The sequence below is a fragment of the Rhinolophus ferrumequinum genome, chromosome 9 (assembly GCF_004115265.2).
Source record: "Rhinolophus ferrumequinum isolate MPI-CBG mRhiFer1 chromosome 9, mRhiFer1_v1.p, whole genome shotgun sequence".
Classification (NCBI taxonomy): Eukaryota; Metazoa; Chordata; class Mammalia; order Chiroptera; family Rhinolophidae; genus Rhinolophus; species Rhinolophus ferrumequinum.
Window position 1 is genome coordinate 27,537,118 of NC_046292.1, and position 19,697 is coordinate 27,556,814.

At 40.3% G+C, this 19,697-nt stretch overlaps 1 protein-coding gene across 26 annotated transcripts in view; it reads left to right on the plus strand.

The window, feature by feature from the left end:
* The window catches only part of MACF1 (microtubule actin crosslinking factor 1), a 305,934-nt gene that overhangs the window by 176,890 nt on the left and 109,347 nt on the right, over positions 1 to 19,697 (plus strand). For 20 of the 26 annotated variants that reach the window (XM_033115596.1, XM_033115604.1, XM_033115599.1 and 17 more), the window contains 8 exons: positions 373 to 535; positions 1,315 to 1,398; positions 3,937 to 4,044; positions 4,239 to 4,337; positions 6,074 to 6,226; positions 6,576 to 6,664; positions 10,109 to 10,244; positions 14,088 to 19,502. In XM_033115596.1, coding sequence (XP_032971487.1) covers positions 373 to 535; positions 1,315 to 1,398; positions 3,937 to 4,044; positions 4,239 to 4,337; positions 6,074 to 6,226; positions 6,576 to 6,664; positions 10,109 to 10,244; positions 14,088 to 19,502 — 6,247 coding nt within the window. The remainder of the gene's footprint in view (positions 1 to 372; positions 536 to 1,314; positions 1,399 to 3,936; positions 4,045 to 4,238; positions 4,338 to 6,073; positions 6,227 to 6,575; positions 6,665 to 10,108; positions 10,245 to 14,087; positions 19,503 to 19,697) is intronic. The other 6 variants (XM_033115614.1, XM_033115615.1, XM_033115622.1 and 3 more) reach the window with 1 other exon arrangement.

Consider the following 19,697-nt stretch of genomic DNA (forward strand, 5'->3'; position numbering starts at 1 on the left):
ATAAATCATACCTGGGATATTCTGATAGGTACTGATAGGTACAGCCAGTATTACCTTATTGGCAATCCTGTTAATCCTTGGCAACCTAGGTAAAAAATTTGACATGGATTATCATGGGATGCCAGGCCCCAGACAATTTCCAGGGCGAGCAGGGCACAACTGGTTTCTAATCATCTTTTACCCCATAGGGCACTGGGTATATGCAAAGCATTTCATTGCTCACTCAGCATTTCATTGCTGTTCCCCCAAAATAAAGATGTATCCTCTGTGGTCAGGCTCAATGGAAGGCATAGACCAAGGAGGAAATTGCCTTATTTACTTTATTGTATTTATACTGAGCTATCTGATAGCAGTTTTTCTCTGCTCCTCCAGCCAATCTGAGCTAGAAAGTATCCAGGAAGTGCTGGGAGATTACCGAGCCTGCCATGGAACTCTCATCAGATGGATTGAGGAAACCACTGCCCAGCAGGAAATGATGAAACCAGGCCAGGCCGAGGACAGCAGAGTGCTGTCGGAGCAGCTCAGCCAGCAGACGGTGGGTGTGGCAGCAACACGAGGGAAGGTGCAGGTGGTGGGGAAGGTTAGCTCATCATAAAAGAAGATGATATGCTAGCAGTTAAGCTTCCTCCAACTGGCAACTTATTCCCAGCCCCCCTTTCTGAAGAGGGTTCAGGCAGCATTGTCTCCAGGTACTGATTTTATATGTAGACCAGAGGACCTGTAAGGTCCCTTCCGATTCTGAATTTCTGTAATATGTATTTAAATCACTAGACGGACAGGTTAAAATTATCTTGCTTTATTTTGTTTCCTGATATTACATTTTATTTTACTAGGATTAGAATATAGGGGAATGAAAACCCAGGGAAATCTATGAGTGGAAGAAAATGATCTCATTCAAAGCAGTTTTTATTGGTTGGTGTTTTGGGTTTTGTTTGTTTTTGTTAGCATTATGGATAAGAGTATGAAGTCTTGAGTAAGACTGCCTGGATTCACTTACTATGAGACCTTGAGCAAATTACGGAATTTCTCAGTATTCTACTTCCTCGTCAATTAAATAATTTCTCATTTGTCCAGCCAATCTCATAAGGTTATTGTTGTTAGGAGTAAACGAAGTGATACATGTAAAATGTAAAACCGAAACCTGCTGAGTCAGAAACTCTGGCGGGTGGGGCCCAGCAGTCTGTGTTGCATGCAGTCTTCCAGGTGATTCTGTTGCAGCTGAGGTTTAAAAACTACTGCCTAGAACCTAATTAATGCTCAGCTGTTTCAGTGATGGGAATAACAATGATAATTTTGTGATGTTTTGATTCCTAGGATTTGTTTGCAGAAATTGAGAGAAATCAGACAAAACTGGACCAGTGTCAAAAATTTTCCCAGCAATACTCCACTATTGTAAAGGTAACTACCATGACCCAAAAGGAACATGAATGACCTCCAGATTAGGAAGATCTGCATTGTCACTATAGGTTTGTTTCTGGATAAATAAGCAGAGCTTCTCTGCTAGAGGCTGGCCCCACCCTTCAGTTAGTGCAGATGTGTACTTCTTGCGGCCCCCGTGTGAAGATGCTCAAAGAGGTACCAGACGTCAACTGTGATTCGAGGAGTCTCCATTTGGATGACCCACAGACCTCTTAAACTTACCATGTCAAAAACAGAATGTTTGGGTTTTCTTCTCACATATGCTTCTCACTGTCTTGCTTATCCCAGGATATAGTACCACCATTTTCCTATTTGCTGAGGCAAAAAATCCATGAGTCATTCTAATGCTTCTCTTTTCCTTAAACTTTATGTTCAGTCTGTGAACAAGTTGGCTCCATCTGCCCGTATGCCTTGGATCTGACTGCCTCTCAGTACCCACCCTGAGTACCCACCATTTTCCCGGTTCACATCTACGTGCGGGATCTTCCTCACACTGCTCCAGCGCTTCTGAGCTGATCTCTTGCTTCTGCTCATAGGCCATATTCCCACCCAGTAGCCAGGTGCACATTTTTAGAACATACTGCATGTCACGGAATCTCAGACACCAGGGATTATAAACCACACCATTATTTAATGCACTACCAAAAAGAAGAAACTCTGCCAACTATGAAAATGCCATTGATTGTAAGACATATTTCAATTTTAAAGATACTAAAATGTAGGAGAAAATGTGTGCCTTACCCTAGATGAAACATACTTGATTAGATCATGTCACTTTTCTGCTCAGAACTATCCAGTGGCTTTGTATTGTACTCCACAATAAAATTTTAAATCCATGTATGGTTTTTGAGGCCATGCATAAGGCCCCCCTCCCGATTTCTCTGATAATATCTTTAAATAAAAATGACCTGAGATTATTACGTATTTACTTGTTTATTATGTGCCTTCTCATTGGAATGAATGTATGTTCCAGGGGAAGAGGAAGGTTTTTTCCTGACTTGTTCCCTACTATGTGTGTAGTACTCAGAACAATGACAGGCACATAGTAGATGCTCAACAAATAGTTTTTAAATAAATGCATTTCTTTAGTTACTGTCAGAAGACTTGGTGTCACAAAGAATTGAGTTCAAATCCTAGCTTCACCGTTTTCTAGGCTTCCAACTTTGAGCAAATACTTAATCTTTCTGAGTTTCTGTTGCTATATCTACAAAATGGGAACCATAACTACCTCACTGAGTGATTATAAAGGTTAAATGGAATAATGTATACATAGAACAATGCCGCAAACTTAAAATATGTTCAGTAAATGGTGGCACGTGCTTTTATTATTATTATTACTGTTTTTTTCATAGGCTGCTTAAGGAATTCATTCCATGTTTTGCTCTTGCCTAGAGTTTTCTAAGTAGACAACAGAAAGTAGGACATTCTAGGCAAAAGGAACTTCATAATCAAAGCACAGAGGAATGACCTCATACAATGATTATATGAGGAAATTGGAAATACTGTGGTATAGCTAGAAGATGTATGAATGGTACATAAGAAGCAGAGACTGGGAAATGATAGGGGAGGCTGGGGCCAACCTTTGAAAGGCCTTGTTCAGTTCTTTTGGCTTTGTCTTCTATACTTGTTCCTCGAAATGTGCTCTTTGAACCAGGAACATCACCTGGGAGCAAAATCTTTAGCCTACTGAATCAGAATCTGCATTTTAATATATACCCAGATGATTTCTATGCACTTTGTACTTGAGAAGCTCTGCTCTAGGTCACTGAAAGATTTCAAGCAGAGAACAAAGTGGTCTTCTTTGTGTTTTAGAAAAGTTATTCTGGTGGCAGGATAGGAAATAAATTGGAAGTCAGGCCATAAGCAGGAGAGTAAATCAGAGCCTCTTGCCCTCATCCTTGTGGGAGATGGAGAGGGCCCGGGCTAGGGCTGCACTCTCAGGATTGCCAGGAAGGGACCGAGGAGCATGGCGACATGAGAAGAGCATTGGTTTAGGGTTTGGAAGACTGATTCTGTTTCTTACTCGCTGAGTTAATTAGGGAAACTCCCTTCCTGTCTCTGGACTGCAGTTTTCCCATGTATGAGATGAAAAGAATGGTCAGCAAACAAAAAAACTGCAAACTCAGGTCAGCACAGGCTAAATCCAGCCTGCTGACCTATTTTCATATGGCTCATGAGAAATGGCTAAAAAAGTCAAAAGACAAATACTGCTTCATGATACATGAATATTATGTGAACTTCAACTTCACTGTCCACGGGTGAAGTTTTATCGTAACCTAGCCGTGCTCTTTTATTATTGTCTGTGACTGCTCTCACTTACGAGGGCAGAGTTGAGTAGCTATGACAGAGTGTGTATGGCCCAGTAGTTTCCATCTGGCCCTTTACAGGAAATGTCTCTAACCTCTAGTTTAAAAGATCATCACAATGCCTTCCACAACGAGATACTATGATTCTGTTACATGATGTGCGTGAGCTATAAAGCCCTGTGTAAATGTAGTGAAATTTCTTCCTCCCCAGGACTATGAATTGCAACTGATGACATACAAGGCCTTTGTGGAATCACAGCAGAAGTCCCCTGGCAAGCGCCGTCGCATGCTTTCCTCTTCAGATGCCATCACGCAAGAGGTGAAAGGGTGGGGAAAAGACATGTGCCACTGACTTCCCTTAAGGAAAGATTCCTTTGTCTGCGCCCTGCAGTTTCATCTGGGACTCACCTTTCTGTTGAGCATGTGACTTCATGAAAACTTCCTCTTATTTTCAACTATTTCAGTTTACTTTTCTGACAGATAATTTATCTAAATTGTTTTGTTAAATCATAGTTCATGGACTTACGGACTCGCTACACAGCACTGGTGACCTTAACAACTCAGCACGTGAAATATATCAGTGATGCACTCCGGCGGCTGGAGGAGGAGGAGGTGAGGACAGTTGGGCCCTAAATCATCTTGAGAATGGAGTTAAAAACACTGAGCCTCATTTATCAAAATTTAGAGTGCACACAGCCGATTTTCATTATTCACTATTGTGTTCTATGAGGTTGCTGCAAACGCTGCATTAGCAAATACTGAACTCCTGCACCTGAAATACATGGTTAGGTTCTGTCAATGGAAAATGCATAACCTTGTTTTATGTGTGTTTTCGTTTAAAAATACCTTATTTAGTATATTTCGTTGATTCACTAGCATCGATCTTACGGCCAAGAGCACCATAACTCATGCCTGAACAAAGCTTATTTAACATACCTTTTTTTCTGTTGGGCACATCACAGCCTTCCCGTGCTTAGGAACACAAAACAGCACCTCAGCCCAACACTTGGGTCCATTTTAAACAGCAAAATCACTAATGAAAAACAAAAATATGAAAACCATGGCACTATTGCGTTTCCCTGAAAATAAGACCTCACTGGAAAATAAGCCCTAGCATGATTTTTCAGGATAACATCCCCTGAACATAAGCCCTAATGCGTCTTTTGGAGCAAAACTTAATATAAGACCTGGTTTTATTTTTGGGGAAACACAGTAAATAGACTGTGAAAAGGGTACTTGTTCAGTATAAGAGCTGGAACAAGAAGGCAGAATGTCACCTTGTTCTACCCCAACTGGGAACATGGAGCAACTAAAATTTTTTGCATATGTCTGGGAATGACTGTGAAAATGCCTAAGTATTGATTTTGGGGTTACAAGTAAATGTTAATAGATAAATTCATAAATAGGGAATCTGAACAATTATGAAGATTATTGACTTTATAAAAATGTCCAACATTCCCACTTTCAAATATTTTTTTTATAGGAATACAGTAACTGTGAAGAAAGGGATGTGAACAGAGATCCTTAATAAAGCATGATTCATTAAAGGGAAATATTAGAAACATCCAAATTCTATGCAATGAAATGCTATGGAGCTGTTAAAAATAATGAAATAGAATTAAGTGAACTGATACCAGAAGATATTCATAATACATTATTTGAGGGGAAAAGCAAGTTAGAATACTGTGTATAATTTTGATTTTAGTAAAAGCAACTGCGTGTACCACAAAGACAACATGAGCACATGCATTAGTTCAGAAGTATATATACCAAATTTCTGGGGACATTAAGGGGTTATATGTTATATATTTCAGATTGTTTGAATTTGTTGTCATGAATATGTAATCTTTTGTAATTATACAAATCTTCTATGTCTTTGCAAAGTAAATTTCCACATATTGAACCACTCTTATAAAAGAAATGCTTTTGGAAACATTAATTCATACCAACTTTGGGCTGTGTAAGTTTAGCAAAAAACTTACTTTATGTCAATACCTACCTCACTTAATCTCCGTAGATTTTAATCTCTTCACCTGTAAATCTAAGAATTATGAAAATAAGTAAAATGGTATATGTGAAGGGCTTTTTAAAATTAGTAAATAATTGAGTACCTGTAATATATAAAACAGTGTTTTTTTTAAGAAAGGAGCTAATGTACATATAATGAATTTAGCTATTCGTGTCACAGTGAGCAGTGATGTAGGCTGGGTAAATTATATTTAATTTGGGGTTATTTTAGCTGCTTACTGATTTAGGTAAGTTTTGTATTTCAGATTTTAGGAAATCTGAAGTCAGACCAGTCTAATAAAACATTGACCGATGTACTGATTTTCTATTTCCTGTTCTAGAAAGTGGTAGAAGAGGAAAAACAAGAACATGTGGAGAAGGTTAAAGAACTTTTAGGCTGGGTGTCTACCCTAGCAAGGAATACACAAAGCAAATCTACCTCATCCCAGACCAAAGAACCCACAGACATTGAAAAAGCTATTTTAGAACAGCAGGTGAGTAGAAGGTCCATCTGTCTCTTCCTGGATATGATAATAATGATAATGCATTAGGTGAAATAATACAAGTCACTCATGGTCCACCCAGGAATGATTCTTATCACAGTAAATGTTAACTTGCAGGACTTATAGAAACTTAATTCTTATTTATATTTCTACCTTTTAATTCAGCTATATATAATTCTTATTTATATTTCTACCTTTTAATTCAGCTATATATAGCTCTTAATCATAATCTGACCTAAGCTAGGTTTTCCCCTAGGATTTTAAAAAAGTTATTTCAAGTAATTTTTGATTCTTTAATTTTTTAGATTCTGAAGCTTTTCTCTTTATTTGTGCTAAATAGGTTCTGACAGAGGAGCTGACAACCAAGAGGGAACAAGTTTCTGAGGCCATTAAAACTTCGCAGATCTTCTTGGCCAAGCATGGTCATAAGTAAGTATTAAATGAGAGATTATGACACATTTAGGGGACCAGATCTACCTGACTAACACTTAGGGTCATGATGAGAATTCAGGCTGGAGAATTAAGAGCACTAAGAGCTGAACTGTGAAGAGCTTTGTAGTTCGTGCTGAGGAGTTCTCATTTTACCTTGTTGGCTATGGAGAGGGGCATTAAACATAATTGGATTTTGTTGATAAAAGATTTCTAGAATAGTTTTCTAGTAAAAGTATTGACCTGGGGCAAGAGTAGAGGCCTGAGAGACCAGTTAAGAGGTTTTGATAATAAGAGGTATGATCAAACAGTACGGTAAATGTTGAAATAAAAAAAAAAATTGATTACAGTAAAAGACACATTGCCATTAATCCCCTTCAAAATACCCCTCCTTACTTCAAACACAGTCATCCCATCATTCTGGCCACTTTCTGAAGCAGTTCTTGAAGTCCTCTTTTGTGAGTGTCTTTAATTGGCATTGTCGTGGTTGCCTCGATGTCCTGAATTGATTCTAAACGTTTACCTTTCGTGGTCATTTTGACTTTGGGGAAGAGCCAGAAGTCGCATGGTGCCAGATCTGGTGAATAAGGTGGGTGAGGACACATCATCATGTTTTTATTTGACAGAAATTGCTATAACAGAAGTGATGTGTGACATGGAGACTTTCCGTTGTGATCAAAGAATACAGTGAATGCTGCTGCCGAGTCCGTCCAACCGAAAAGCAGGACCTTCAGTATGGGAAGCAGCTCATCGAACCTTAGTAACAGTGTGTGACAGGTTTCAGCTTGTTCAGTGTAGTTAGTCGGGTGTGAGCTATGGTTGAGAGAAGGTGTGTTTTAAAGTGTGCCGTAAATCATCCTCCATCATGACAATGCTCTGTGTCACATATCGCTTCTGGTATACGGCAGTTTCTGTCAAATAAAAACATTCCGATGTGTCCTCATCCATTTTATTCACCGGATCTGGCACCATGCGACATCTGGCTCTTCTCTAAGTCAAAATGACCATGAAAGGTAAACATTTTGAATTGATTCAGGGCATCGAGGCAGCTACAACAGCGCAACTAAAGACTCTCACAAAAGAGGATTTCCAGAACTGCTTCAGAAAGTGTCAAGAACAACGGGATGAGTGTGAAGCGAGAGGGAGTATTTTGAGGATGATTAATGGCAATGTGTCTTTTACTGTAATAGTTTTCTTTTTTTAATTTAAAAATGCACCGTATCGTTTGATCACACCTCATATAGGCAAGAAATGACAAGGGAGGGAGAGGGCACAAAAGGTATTAAGGATAATAAACTTACATGTTTTGGTGACAAACAAAAATTATCAGGTATAACTCTCTGGTTCCTGGCTTAGGCCTATGGGTGTATGGTGAGTCACTGACCAAGAGAGGTATTACAGGAGGAGGTGTGGATTGAGGGAGAAGAGGGCAGCTTTACTTTAAGACGTTAAGAATGTGAAGACCTCAAAGGACTTCAGAATGGAAATGCGTAGTATGTATTAGGATATTAACATATTAACCTAATATGTTAATTTATGCCTTAACATAGTTCCACTAAAGTTATCCAATGGGCAGCTGTATATGTAAATTTAGAATTAATGAGAGAAGTCTAAAGTGATGGAAATTTGAGTCATCAACATAGTGGAAATCATAAGAGTAATCCTATTGGACGCTCCCTGTTAGCTCACAAGGGCGCAAAGACTTTTCAGTGCTTTTTGGCCTGTGAAGGAAGCTTAGAGAAGTAAAAGGAAAATTATGAGTGATACCTCAGAACCAAAGAGAGAACAGAATTCCAAAAAGAAGGGAGTGATCAGAAGCCAAGAAAGACTGAAAAGTGTCTATTAAATTTGGCAAGTTAGAAGTTTTTGGTGACTGGTGAAAAATTCAGGGATGATGTCAGATTTAGTATGATGGGGAGCACATGAAGTGAGGAAGGTAGCAATGGTGAAATCAGACTGCTCTTTCAAGAGGCTTAGCCATAGCAAATGAAAGAAATGATGCAGTAAGTAATTAGAGTAGAATATATGATCAAGAAAAGAGTTTTGTTTTTGTAAAAGATCGAGACTTCACTGTATTTTTCGATGGTGTCTCGAGGACCAAAGGGAGAAATATATTGAAGTCATAAGAGGGGCGTCCAGGAGGATATCAGAGAGGATAAAATTCATCAATGGGTAGAAAGTACAACCTTAAATAGGAATTAAGACAGCTTTTCCTCTGAGGTCTGAGAGAAAGAAGATTAGGAAAGGTGTGAATAGAAGTTAATTAGCCAGGAGTGAAGTGAGAAAGTGAGAGGATTGGTGTCCTGTGGTCTTTGAAATAGGCAGAGAAGTTGTTTGCTGAAAGTTATAGTGGTGCTGAGGGGAAAAAAGGAAGGATTGGCGAGGAGCGTCCAATAGGATTATCGGAAAGCACTGGAGTGCAGTGGAGGTTGGAAACCAGTAGGATCTCTTCTACATGGTGGTGGGATTTCCTCTTAACTGGATATGCTTAGTGGCCTGCAGATGGGAGCGCAGAAGTCCAGTGGTTTGATTGACCTGGGGTTTTATCAGATTAGTGAGGAGAGAGTGCAAGGATAATAGTAAGGAACTGATTGAGAAAATGGACCGTGGGGTCTGGACTCTAAAGAGAAGAAAATGAATATAAATCAGAGGACTGATAGATTAAGAGAAAATGGAGGAGTCAAGGAAGACTTAGGAAATCTCAGTAAGTTGGTGGATAGTTGTAATATGAGTCACAGGATTCATTCTCAAAAACATAATGTAGAATGAGAAAAGGGACTTGCAAAATCCACCAGATTCAAGATCGTGATTGCCATTGTCTCTGGGGAAAAAAGGAAAGTAACAGGTTAGACTTTATATCTTTTATGTCTTATTTTTAAGAAAAGAATCTAAAGCAATCTGGTAAAATACAAAATTTGGTAAATCTAGATAGTTGGGTAATGGGTAATAAGAGTTTGCTATACTCTCTTTTGTCTGTTCAAAATATTTCATTTTTAAAGAGGTGTAGGACTAAGGAAAGAAAACTAGAAAGTTAGGCTTACAATTAGAAATTATAATCAGATAGTAGATTCTTGAAGTTTAAAATTTCAGAAGTGGAATAATTCTAGATGATAGCAGGGTCCAAGTTTGCCATGTGCAAGTGGGATTGAAGTAGAGTGGAGGCCATTTGGATTGAGAAGGTTGCAGGACCGCAACCATAGAATGTTAGATAGTTGGTGACATGAGCGTTAACACCACCAAGAATCATGACTTGATTTGAGCTAGACAGGAAAACTTTGAGCTAGATGCCCACGTGGTTAATGAGTACGTGACTGCCTGGATGATTTATAGTCACAGTGACAAAGAAGAATACCACCCAGGATGGAGAAGTCATGATGTTGAAGCAGTAGAGGTCAGTTTGGGAAAGGTTTTTTTCTAAAAGAGCTTTAATGTTTCATCTTCCAGGCTCTCAGAAAAAGAGAAGGAACAGATATCTGAACAATTGAATGCCCTGAACAAGGCTTACCATGACCTTTGTGATGGTTCAGCAAACCAGCTTCACCAACTTCAGAGCCAGTTGGCCCAACAGACAGAACAAAAGGTACTTTTAGTTTTACTCTCCAAATGTTGGGAGAATATGTTTTGAATGGTATGAAAGCAGCTTCGCTGATTGAGAGTCATGATCACTAGCTTTCCATGACCAATGTGACTTAATTTTTAACCTCACTGTAGCAACCATTTGTCTTGTGTTTCTTTACTGGGGTTCCATGATGTGTTGGTCAGTCAAAAACACTAGAAGGCACTTACAGGCTAACCCTTTAGACCTGGTTCACCGTTTTTGTTGTCTGCCATCTTGTGGCAGACTGCAGTCAAAGAGAACATAAGTTTTATATCTGATCACAGAGCAGTAATACTACTCCTTTCTGGCATTGTCACTCAAAAGTTCTGAATATTGGGAAGTAAAGACCATGAACCTCTTCCCCCACTTTTTTTCGTATCTACTAAATAATTGAGAAATGTTCATTTGCAAAGCAAACTGGTAGACTAACGGCACTGACTGAGACGCTGGTTCCCCTTACCCATAGTCATCCCATCATGTGACATCTTTACCAGTTCCACTCATGTTCATTTCCTGGACCACATGAAAATTGTTAAGTTCCTGCTGGTTGTCCTCAGTTCTTCCTGGATACTTGTGTGTATATGTAAACTTACCATATTATATACATGTGTCTCTGGGATATATATGTGTGTTTGCCTGCTTTTTTCCTATGTTGTGAAGCAATGGCCAACTTATGTGGGGCAGGCCAAAACTGAAGCTCCTGTGGTAACCAAATTTGGTTTAGATGATGTTCAAAATGATATTCAGACAAAATATGTTTTGAATCTGGTCCTTGAATATGAAATTTGTGCAGCAGGAGCTAGAGATGTAATGACCACGAGACAGAACCAGCTATGATTTATTTACTTGAGAGTAGATTTCAAAAAGAATGTGCTGGTTGAACGTTCTCTGTGTAAGGTAGCCCACTCTTAATGGCTTGTTGCTTCACCATATAAGGGAGTATGTGAAAAGTTTTAACAATTGCTTGCTGAGAACATCCAGTTCTCGTTTTGAAAGGTTAAAAAGGGGAGAAAACAGAAAAGAAAGACAAGCTGCTGAGCACCACTACATTGAGCATGATGTGTCCCCGTTACCGTTTGTGTGTTTCATGTGAAGTATTGTTCTGATTAACTGACATCCTTGCTTACAAGTTTCACTAACCCTTTGGAGTTTAAGCACAAATGCACAATGGGAAAAGAGGACGACCTGTTTGGGGTTCTTTTTTGCAAAAAAAAACAAAAACAGTCGCATGCTGGACTCTAACACCAAGCTTACACTGTGTGTGCGGTACGGCTGAGCTGCTCCGTAAGGCTCTCTCTCTTGTCTGCCCAAGGCGTGCCCTGCAACTCTGGTAAGTAGAAGCCCTTATGTTTTCTCTTCTCTCCCTCTGTCTTTTTCTGCTTGTTTAGGTCAGAATGCCCATGTTTGGTAGGACTGAAATGGATTTCTCTGGATTATTTCCCAGCACAGCTCTTCCTGCCTGTCCTCCAATTATGAAGGTGTTGGCAGGAACAGTGTGTAGTCTTTTCTCTTTGGCTAGACTCCAGGCCTTTCTTCACTATCAGCGTTCTGAGACTCTGTGACTCTCATACAAGAAATAAGTTCGCAAAAGAATCTTTTCCTTTGTTATATTGTCTGCCTCTGAATAGTCTTTACATAGATTCATATATCTCAGAGTCATATGGGAATGCGATTTTCTCTTCAATCTCTATAGAATTAGATACCTAATAGAGTCACATAACATATATTTACCTTATGCAAGTTAAACTCTACATTCTGGGTCAAAAAACGGGGGAGAATGGGGAATAACAATATTTTAAATGGTATGGAGAATTTGTCAGTTGTTCCATTATTTGAACAAATACAGCGAGATGGAGAAGTGAACCAAATCTGTTCCCTCATTTGCTGTCCATGCTGCATCTCTTATAGTCTGCAATTAATCAAGCTTGCAGTCCTCAGTGCATGTTTTTAAAATCTGGGCAGACATAGGTTAATGATTTTAAGGATTTCCTTACTATTTATCAGTCTGTTCATTTATTCATCAAGTGTTTACTGAACTGCTGGTATTGTTCATAGACACCGAATGGGCCAAGTCCCTGCTGTTATGGTTCTTATGTCTCACGGAGGCAGAAATGACATGCGTTGTTTAAGGGGCAGGGAAGGGATTGGCAGTTACCTCCACGAGATCCTCCCTGGATAAGTCAAAGAGTTAGATAAGATGAGAAATTAATACCAAACAAGGACAGACAGATAAAACCATCTAAGATGATGATAATGAACATGAACAAGAAGAGCTAGAAATTTGGGGAGTAATAAAAGTGATGAAGTGTTATAAGTGGTAAAACACTTGAATGCCTTAATTTCTGAATATCATCACTTTGTGATAAAAGGCTTCAAAATAGGAATTCTTTTTTGGGGGGAGGGGAAGGTAAACAGGACTTTGTTGGGGAACAGTATGTACTTCCAGGACTCTTTCCAAGTCAAGTCGTTAGCCTTTCAATCTTAGTTGTGGAGGGCGCAGCTCAGGTCCAGGTTCAGTTGCCATTGTTAGTTGCAGGGGGCACAGCCCACCATCCCCTGCGGGAGTCAAACCGGCAACCTTGTGGTTGAGAGCCTGCGCTCCAACCAACTGAACCATGTGGCACTGGCCCCTGTGGGAATTGAACAAGCAGCCTTTGGCGTTAGGAGCACCGAGCTCCAACCTCCTGAGCCACCAGGCTGGCCACAAAATAGGAATTCTTTAGGAGCTGTTTTTAGGTTTTTTTTCAGGGGTAAATTAGATAATGTATAAGGTTTGCCTTATTCACTGACCTCAGGAACTAACTCCTGTGTAAGATGCAATTCTATGGTACTTATCTTCTGTGCTCTTCTGGGTCTGAATGGGAGGGCAGAATAATAGCCCAAGATTTAGAATCAGACCTTGGTTTGATTCTGGAACTCACTTGTGATCTTGGACAAGTTCCCTAACCTCTTTGTGCTTTATTTTTTTGTCTGCAAACTGAGGATTAAAATAATTGCTTTCCTAGGATTGTTGTGAGGATTAAATATCAGTGCTCAGTAAACATTTTAAGTGCTCAGTAAATCTATTAAGTACCAAGTGGTAGCTGTAATCATAGTGTTTACTACCTATTCTAGCTCAGACCAGAAGAAAAGTTACTAGTGGTTCCAGAGGCAAGGGTCCCTAGTCAGTTCCTTCCTTGACTTGGTACTTCCAATTCCTAGACCTAATTTAACTTGAGTTAAGAGTAGTTGCCTTGGCAGATGCACTGAGAGTGACTGCCCCAGTTGCCAGACAGCTGCTTGAGGCATATACACAGGGCCATTTACTGAGATACACAACTGTTGTGTGGCTACCAGGCTGCTTCAGTCTCTCTTCTAATCCTGTGGACCAGTCCTGCTGAACTCATCAGCAGGGAAGTACCGCTTCAGGAGTCTTCTACATGGGTTGCAACACTTTGAAGTTGTTATACGGGGTTGAATTCTCATTTTGGGGAACTGGTATGTGCCTGTAAGAACCTTTGTGGTGATTTAGTCTTAGAAATAGCTGTTCTCTCACTTTCACTGCTTGCTACTTTGTAGAGCTTGTCACTCAGGTATGCTTAATGCTACCATGCCTCATGTAATCCGTGAACTTCTGGCCATGTTACAATTCTGCAGTTTAGAAAAATTCTTTTTGTTAGTATTAACACTGCCAGGCTTCAGAATATTTCCTACATATTGGCACTCATGCCAGACCGGGTTTTTCTTGTGGTCAGAATTAGATATACTATTACATAGTTATTTGAATGAGTCCTTTCAACAGTTGTGCTTGTCTGATGCAGTTTTCTTTTTCATTTTTCCTTACAGGGTTGCAGAGCAGTGGCTGGGGTGATTGACCTAGGCACAGTGGAGATATTTCCCATCTTCAGAGCCATGCAAAAGGGCCTCATTGACCAAGAGACAGGCCTCGTGCTCCTGGAATCCCAGCTTATTATGTCTGGCCTCATTGCCCCTGAGACCAGTGAAAAGCTCTCTTTGGAGGAGGGCCTAGCCAGAAAGCTCATTAATCCCCAGATGTACCAGCAGCTCCAGGAGCTCCAGGATATTCTGTCCTTAATAAGCAGGCTTACTGGGAGCAAAGGCCCTCTGTCTATAGTGGAAGCAATTGAGAAGAAAATAATCAGTGAGACAATTGGACTGAAAATTTTAGAAGCTCACCTGGCAACTGGAGGTTTCAGTCTCCCCCCTGATGAGAATTATATTAACCTCGAGGAGGCTTTTCGCCGAGGCCTCATTTCTGAATGGCTTCATTCAGCGTTAGAGTCTCACCTTAGATCATCCAAGAATTTGATAGACCCCAACACAGCTGAGAAAATCAGTTTGCTGGATCTGATGCAGAGATGTATTGTCCACCAAGAATTAGGTTTGAAATTTCTACCTGTCAAGCAACTGGCAGGGGGAATGGTGAGCTTGAAATCAGGCCGGAAGGTTAGCATTTTCCGTGCAGTTCAGGAAGGGCTAATAGATAGGCAGGTCACTGTCCGGCTGCTGGAAGCTCAGCTTTTTGCTGGTGGCATAGTAGATCCAAGAACAGGACACAGACTTACAGTGGAAGAGGCTGTGAGACATAATTTGATTGACCAAGACATGGCTTGTGCTATTCTCATAAGGCAGCTTCAGACAGGAGGCATCATAGACACTGTCACTGGACGTAGGCTGACAGTAGATGAAGCAGTGAGCAATGATTTAGTAGCTGCTAAGATTGCCCTTGTGATTCTGGAGTCCCTTTGGTCTTTCATGGGGCTGCTATGGCCTGAATCTGGAGAGATCCTCCCAATTACAGATGCCCTGGAACAAGGTATTGTGTCTACTGAACTAGCTCATAAAATCCTTAGTGGCCGACAGCATATTAAAGCTCTGTTTCTACCAGCAACCACAGAGATTTGGTCCTGGAAAAAAGCAGTAGAAAATGGTGTGCTGGACAAAGATCTTGCCAATGACTTAAAATCAATTTGCATACCTGATGTGATGCCCCACATGCAATTAGCAGATTCTTCAGAACAAAGCAAATTGAACATTAGCCCTGGAGCCTCAAATCTGTCATGCAGCAAGGGCCAAACTGAGGGCACGGCAAGCAGTAGCGAGAAGCTGTTGTTTCAGCTAATGACTCATAGCTATATTAATGTGCGGACTGGAGAGAGGCTGCTCCTGCTGGACAATGAGCTGATAGAGACACTAGCAGCAAGAGGTGAGCACCAAGCAAGTCCTCCAGAAGGGTTTGGAATTGGGCACGAGAGACCAGAAACTCCCGAGGAATTACAAGGATCAGTGAATGTGAAAACTACAAAAACTTTCTGTGAGGGGCTGACTGTGAGGCCACGTGTGTTCCCCTTTTCTTCTCAGAACAAAGAATATCCTGATCAGGCAAATTTCACCGAATCAAAAGGCAAAAAACCCATTATAGAAACAGAAGTTCCTTCTATAGAGAACCCTGAAAAGGACCTATTTGTAGGGGAACAAAAAGTGGAAAACCCAAATGTTGATCCTTTGAAGGTCATAGGTAAAGTTAAATCAGAGTTTAAACAGGTACCAAAGTCAGGTACCAAAAAGGCAGACCTAACAGAAATATGTACCAGAGAAAATGTCAGCAGAGGATTTCTCCTTCCAGTACCCTCTAAGGAAGCACAGGTGGTGGAAAAAGAACCTTGTTCTGTTGAAACATTGAAGGAAGAATGGGAGACTTCCTTTATGTGTCAGAAAGAACAAGCAAACACACTTGAAATTCAGCATCTTCCAGGTGAAACTGGAAGACTTCTCATAAAACCCCAAAGCAAAAAGTCACAATTTCAGGTAGATGAAACTCTAGATTTAGAAGCGGAACTAAAGTCTGAAAATGACATGAACATTCATTCACTGGACGAAAAGAAAGCCTTAAATAAAACATTTTCAGGAAGGGATGACCGTAAAGGACAAAACATTGCAGGTGGTGGTATGATGATGTTAGGGAAGACAGATGCGGAAGATGATGGCAGTGAAACTTCCCTCGTATGCAGTCATCCTTCAGAATTGCTTGAAGAAGCTACTTTAAATATGTTATGTGCACAGTTACTCGATGGTGGTATCTCGCATGAACAGACAGGTCAAAAGCTCTTACTGAATGAAGCAGTAGCCCGAGGCATTGTGTCTAGTCACACCGCGGTGAAACTCCTGGGAAAGCTGAAGATGTTTCGGGGATTCTTTGACTCGCAGACCTGCGAGTCTTTGACAACTGAAGAAGTCATCGATGAAGGCCTGATGGATGAGAAATTATTACACAATGTCCTCATGGCAGACAAAGCTATAAGCGGTGTCTTAGATCCCCGTACGCATACACTCTGCTCTGTGAAGGAAGCGGTTGAAGTTGGAATTCTCGACATACAAACAGCCACCAGAATTTTAGAGGGACAGGTGGTGACTGGTGGAATCGTTGACCTGAAACGAGGCAAAAAGGTTTCAGTGACTTTGGCCTCAAATCTTGGCTTGGTGGACGGTGCTGACCAGACAGAGCTTATCAATCTGGAGAAAGCTTCCAAAGGCAGAGATGCTGAAGAAACAGTTAGGGAGAGATTAATTAGCTTACAAATGGAAACAACTGGAATTAGGGACCCTGGTAGCAAGGTCCCTTTAACAGTGATGCAGTCCATTGACAGGGGACTTCTGGGGAGAAAGGAGGCTGTTCAGTTGCTGACTAAGCAGGTGGTAGACGGAGGTATCCTTCACCATATGTCTGGGATGAGACTTTCTGTTGATAATGCCTTTAAACATGGCATCATTGATGGAGATCTAGCCAAGCAACTCAAAAAAGTTGAGAACGTAAGCCTCCGTCAGTTTTTTCATCCTGAAACAAAGGAAACTGTTTCCCTCCCTGAAGCTATAAAATTAGATCTTGTTACCCCAGACTTGAAAAGAGAAATCCAAGAAATTCAGGCCTTGACTGGAAGCTTTGTGGATCTCATTTCTGGCCAGAGATTGACCTTGGCAGAAGCTGAAAAAGAAGGACTGTTAACTAATAAAGCAATATTGTCTTCAGGAATGATGCATGGGATTGTAGATCCTGAGAATTATAGAATTGTTCCCTACTCAGAATTAGTAAAGAAATGTAAGATTGATATTGAATCTGGACAGAGATATCTAGAAGTAATTCCCTTCTCAGACATTAAAGATGGAGTGAGTGACAAAGTACTGACATTGTCTCAAGCAACTCAGCTTGGAAAGGTAGATTTTGCATCTACACTGAAGGTTCTGGAAGCTCAGGCAAATACCGGGGGAATCATAGATATTGCCACGGGACAGAGACTGACGTTGGCATCAGCTTTGGAACAGAAATTAGTGGATGAAAACATGGTCAGAATTATTGCGTCTCATCAGTTATTAAATGGAGGAATTGTTGACATATTTAATCATCAAAGAATGACTTTAAAGGAAGCTATTGAGAAAAGATTTATTAGTCCTGAACTGGCAACTTTGATCCAAATAGATACTTTAAAGTCCAATGATCACGGGGCTCAGATTGAAAAGCAAGATGGAATTGAAGTATGTGAATTAAAGAAGGAAGTTCAAAGAAAGGAAATTTTAATCTCTTGTGATCAGACTGCTGAAATGAGTCGTGGTAAAGGAGAAAGTGAGAAATTATTTCAAATTGGAAGTCAGTCTACACAAGAAAATGTTAAAGCAGGAGTTTCTGATGGGGCGTGGGCAGAAAAGAACAGGGAATTTTCATTAAAGGAATTGGAGTGCAAAGATCAAGATAACAGGAGCGCTTCTCCAGGTGCTAAAGATTGTGATTGTGAAGGTAAATCATTGGGCCAACATTCAGTGACACACCGTCACTCAGAAGTTTGTGGTTTTAAACTCAAAGAGATGGCTAGTAATAACATGGAAAAAGATACATATGAAGAGCAAGAAAAAATAGTACCAGAAATAGAAATTATTTCTCATATGAGACAGTCTGCACCAGGTTTAGATCCTAAAGAGAGAAGGGAAAACCAAGGAGAAATTATTTCAGAAGCACAAGAATCCAGTTGTGAAACTTCGGGCAAATTGTTGAGTGAGCAGGTGATGCAGAAACCAACGAATACCAGGGAGAAAAGGAAGAGAGAGAAGAAGAAGGTGATTGTAAAAGAAAGTGTCAAAACATGCAAATCAGCAGTTCTTTCAGAAGAAAAGTTGAACCAAGAAACTGCCATTAGAGGTGATCACGACTCTGGTACAAAGAGTCAACCAGTAGAAATAACTGTAAGTGAAAAAGGGAAAGAAGCTGATAGAGAGCTGGGATTTTCTGTTCTTTGTAAAGCTGAAGATTTTTCTTCCCCAGTAATACCCAAAGGAATTTCTGTAAGAAATCAAGATACTTTAACATTTTTCAACTCTAATCAGGTCAGTGAGGGAGAAGTCAAAAATGCAAGCCTCTGCTTGACTTTAAAACCAGAAGAAAATTTATCTCAAGAAATTACTGGTGGGGCCCAGAGTGAACCAGTCTCTGCTATGACCCCAGGGCCTAAAGGGTTGCATTACCAGGAAACAGTTGGAAAAGCCCAAGTTGCAGACATATTCCAAATTTCCAAAACAGACAAGTCTTTCCAAGGAACCACCAGACAGGAGACCAACTATTATAAAGATTCCTGTGTTACTTCTAAGACTGAGGAAACCAAAGATCTGATTTGCTCATCTAATGAATATAAAGAAAAATCATACCAAGAAGTACCTGTTGACTCAACAAAACCTCTTAAATGGGAAGAAATGACCATTTCTAGAGTAGACCCAAAAGAAATCAGTGATGCGGAATTCTTAGAGAGAAAGGACCTTCATCATCAGGACAGCAAAAGTGATAGTGAACTTTGTGGAATTCTCGAGTCTAAAATAGTAACAACTCAGGAAATAACTGGAGAGAAATTTCTAAAAACGTCAAACCCTATGGTTACAGGGGCAGAAGCAGGGTCCTTTGAAGGCATAGTGACTCAGGGAGTTCCCAGAGTCTTGGTGTCGCTTCTTCCAGAGAAATTGTTCAAAGATGTATGTCAGAAAGAGAGCACAGGGCAACAGGATGCCACCATTAGTCCTACTATTGCAGAAACCGGTGAGGAAAAGACTGTGCCCCTTATACACCCTGCAATGAAGATGGAAGAGAAGACACCACAAGAAAAGCTCAGAGAAAGCCCTGGTAGAGAACAAACTCCCTTCATGATTGCACCCAAGGGAAAGGAAAACGAAGGTGTAAACCTGGAACCCTTCAGAGCAACTAAAGTAAGTTTCCCAGTGGTGTATTGTGTTGTAGATGGTTTTTTGAGGTATAATGCTAAAACTTTTGACTGGATATTAAGTGTACATACGTATAATGGTATGCATGCAGACATTTCAGGGCACTAGATGATTCTCTAAGGTATGCCAGTTTACCATTATCTGTTTTTAACACTGTCTTGGAAAATTAGTCAATGGCTC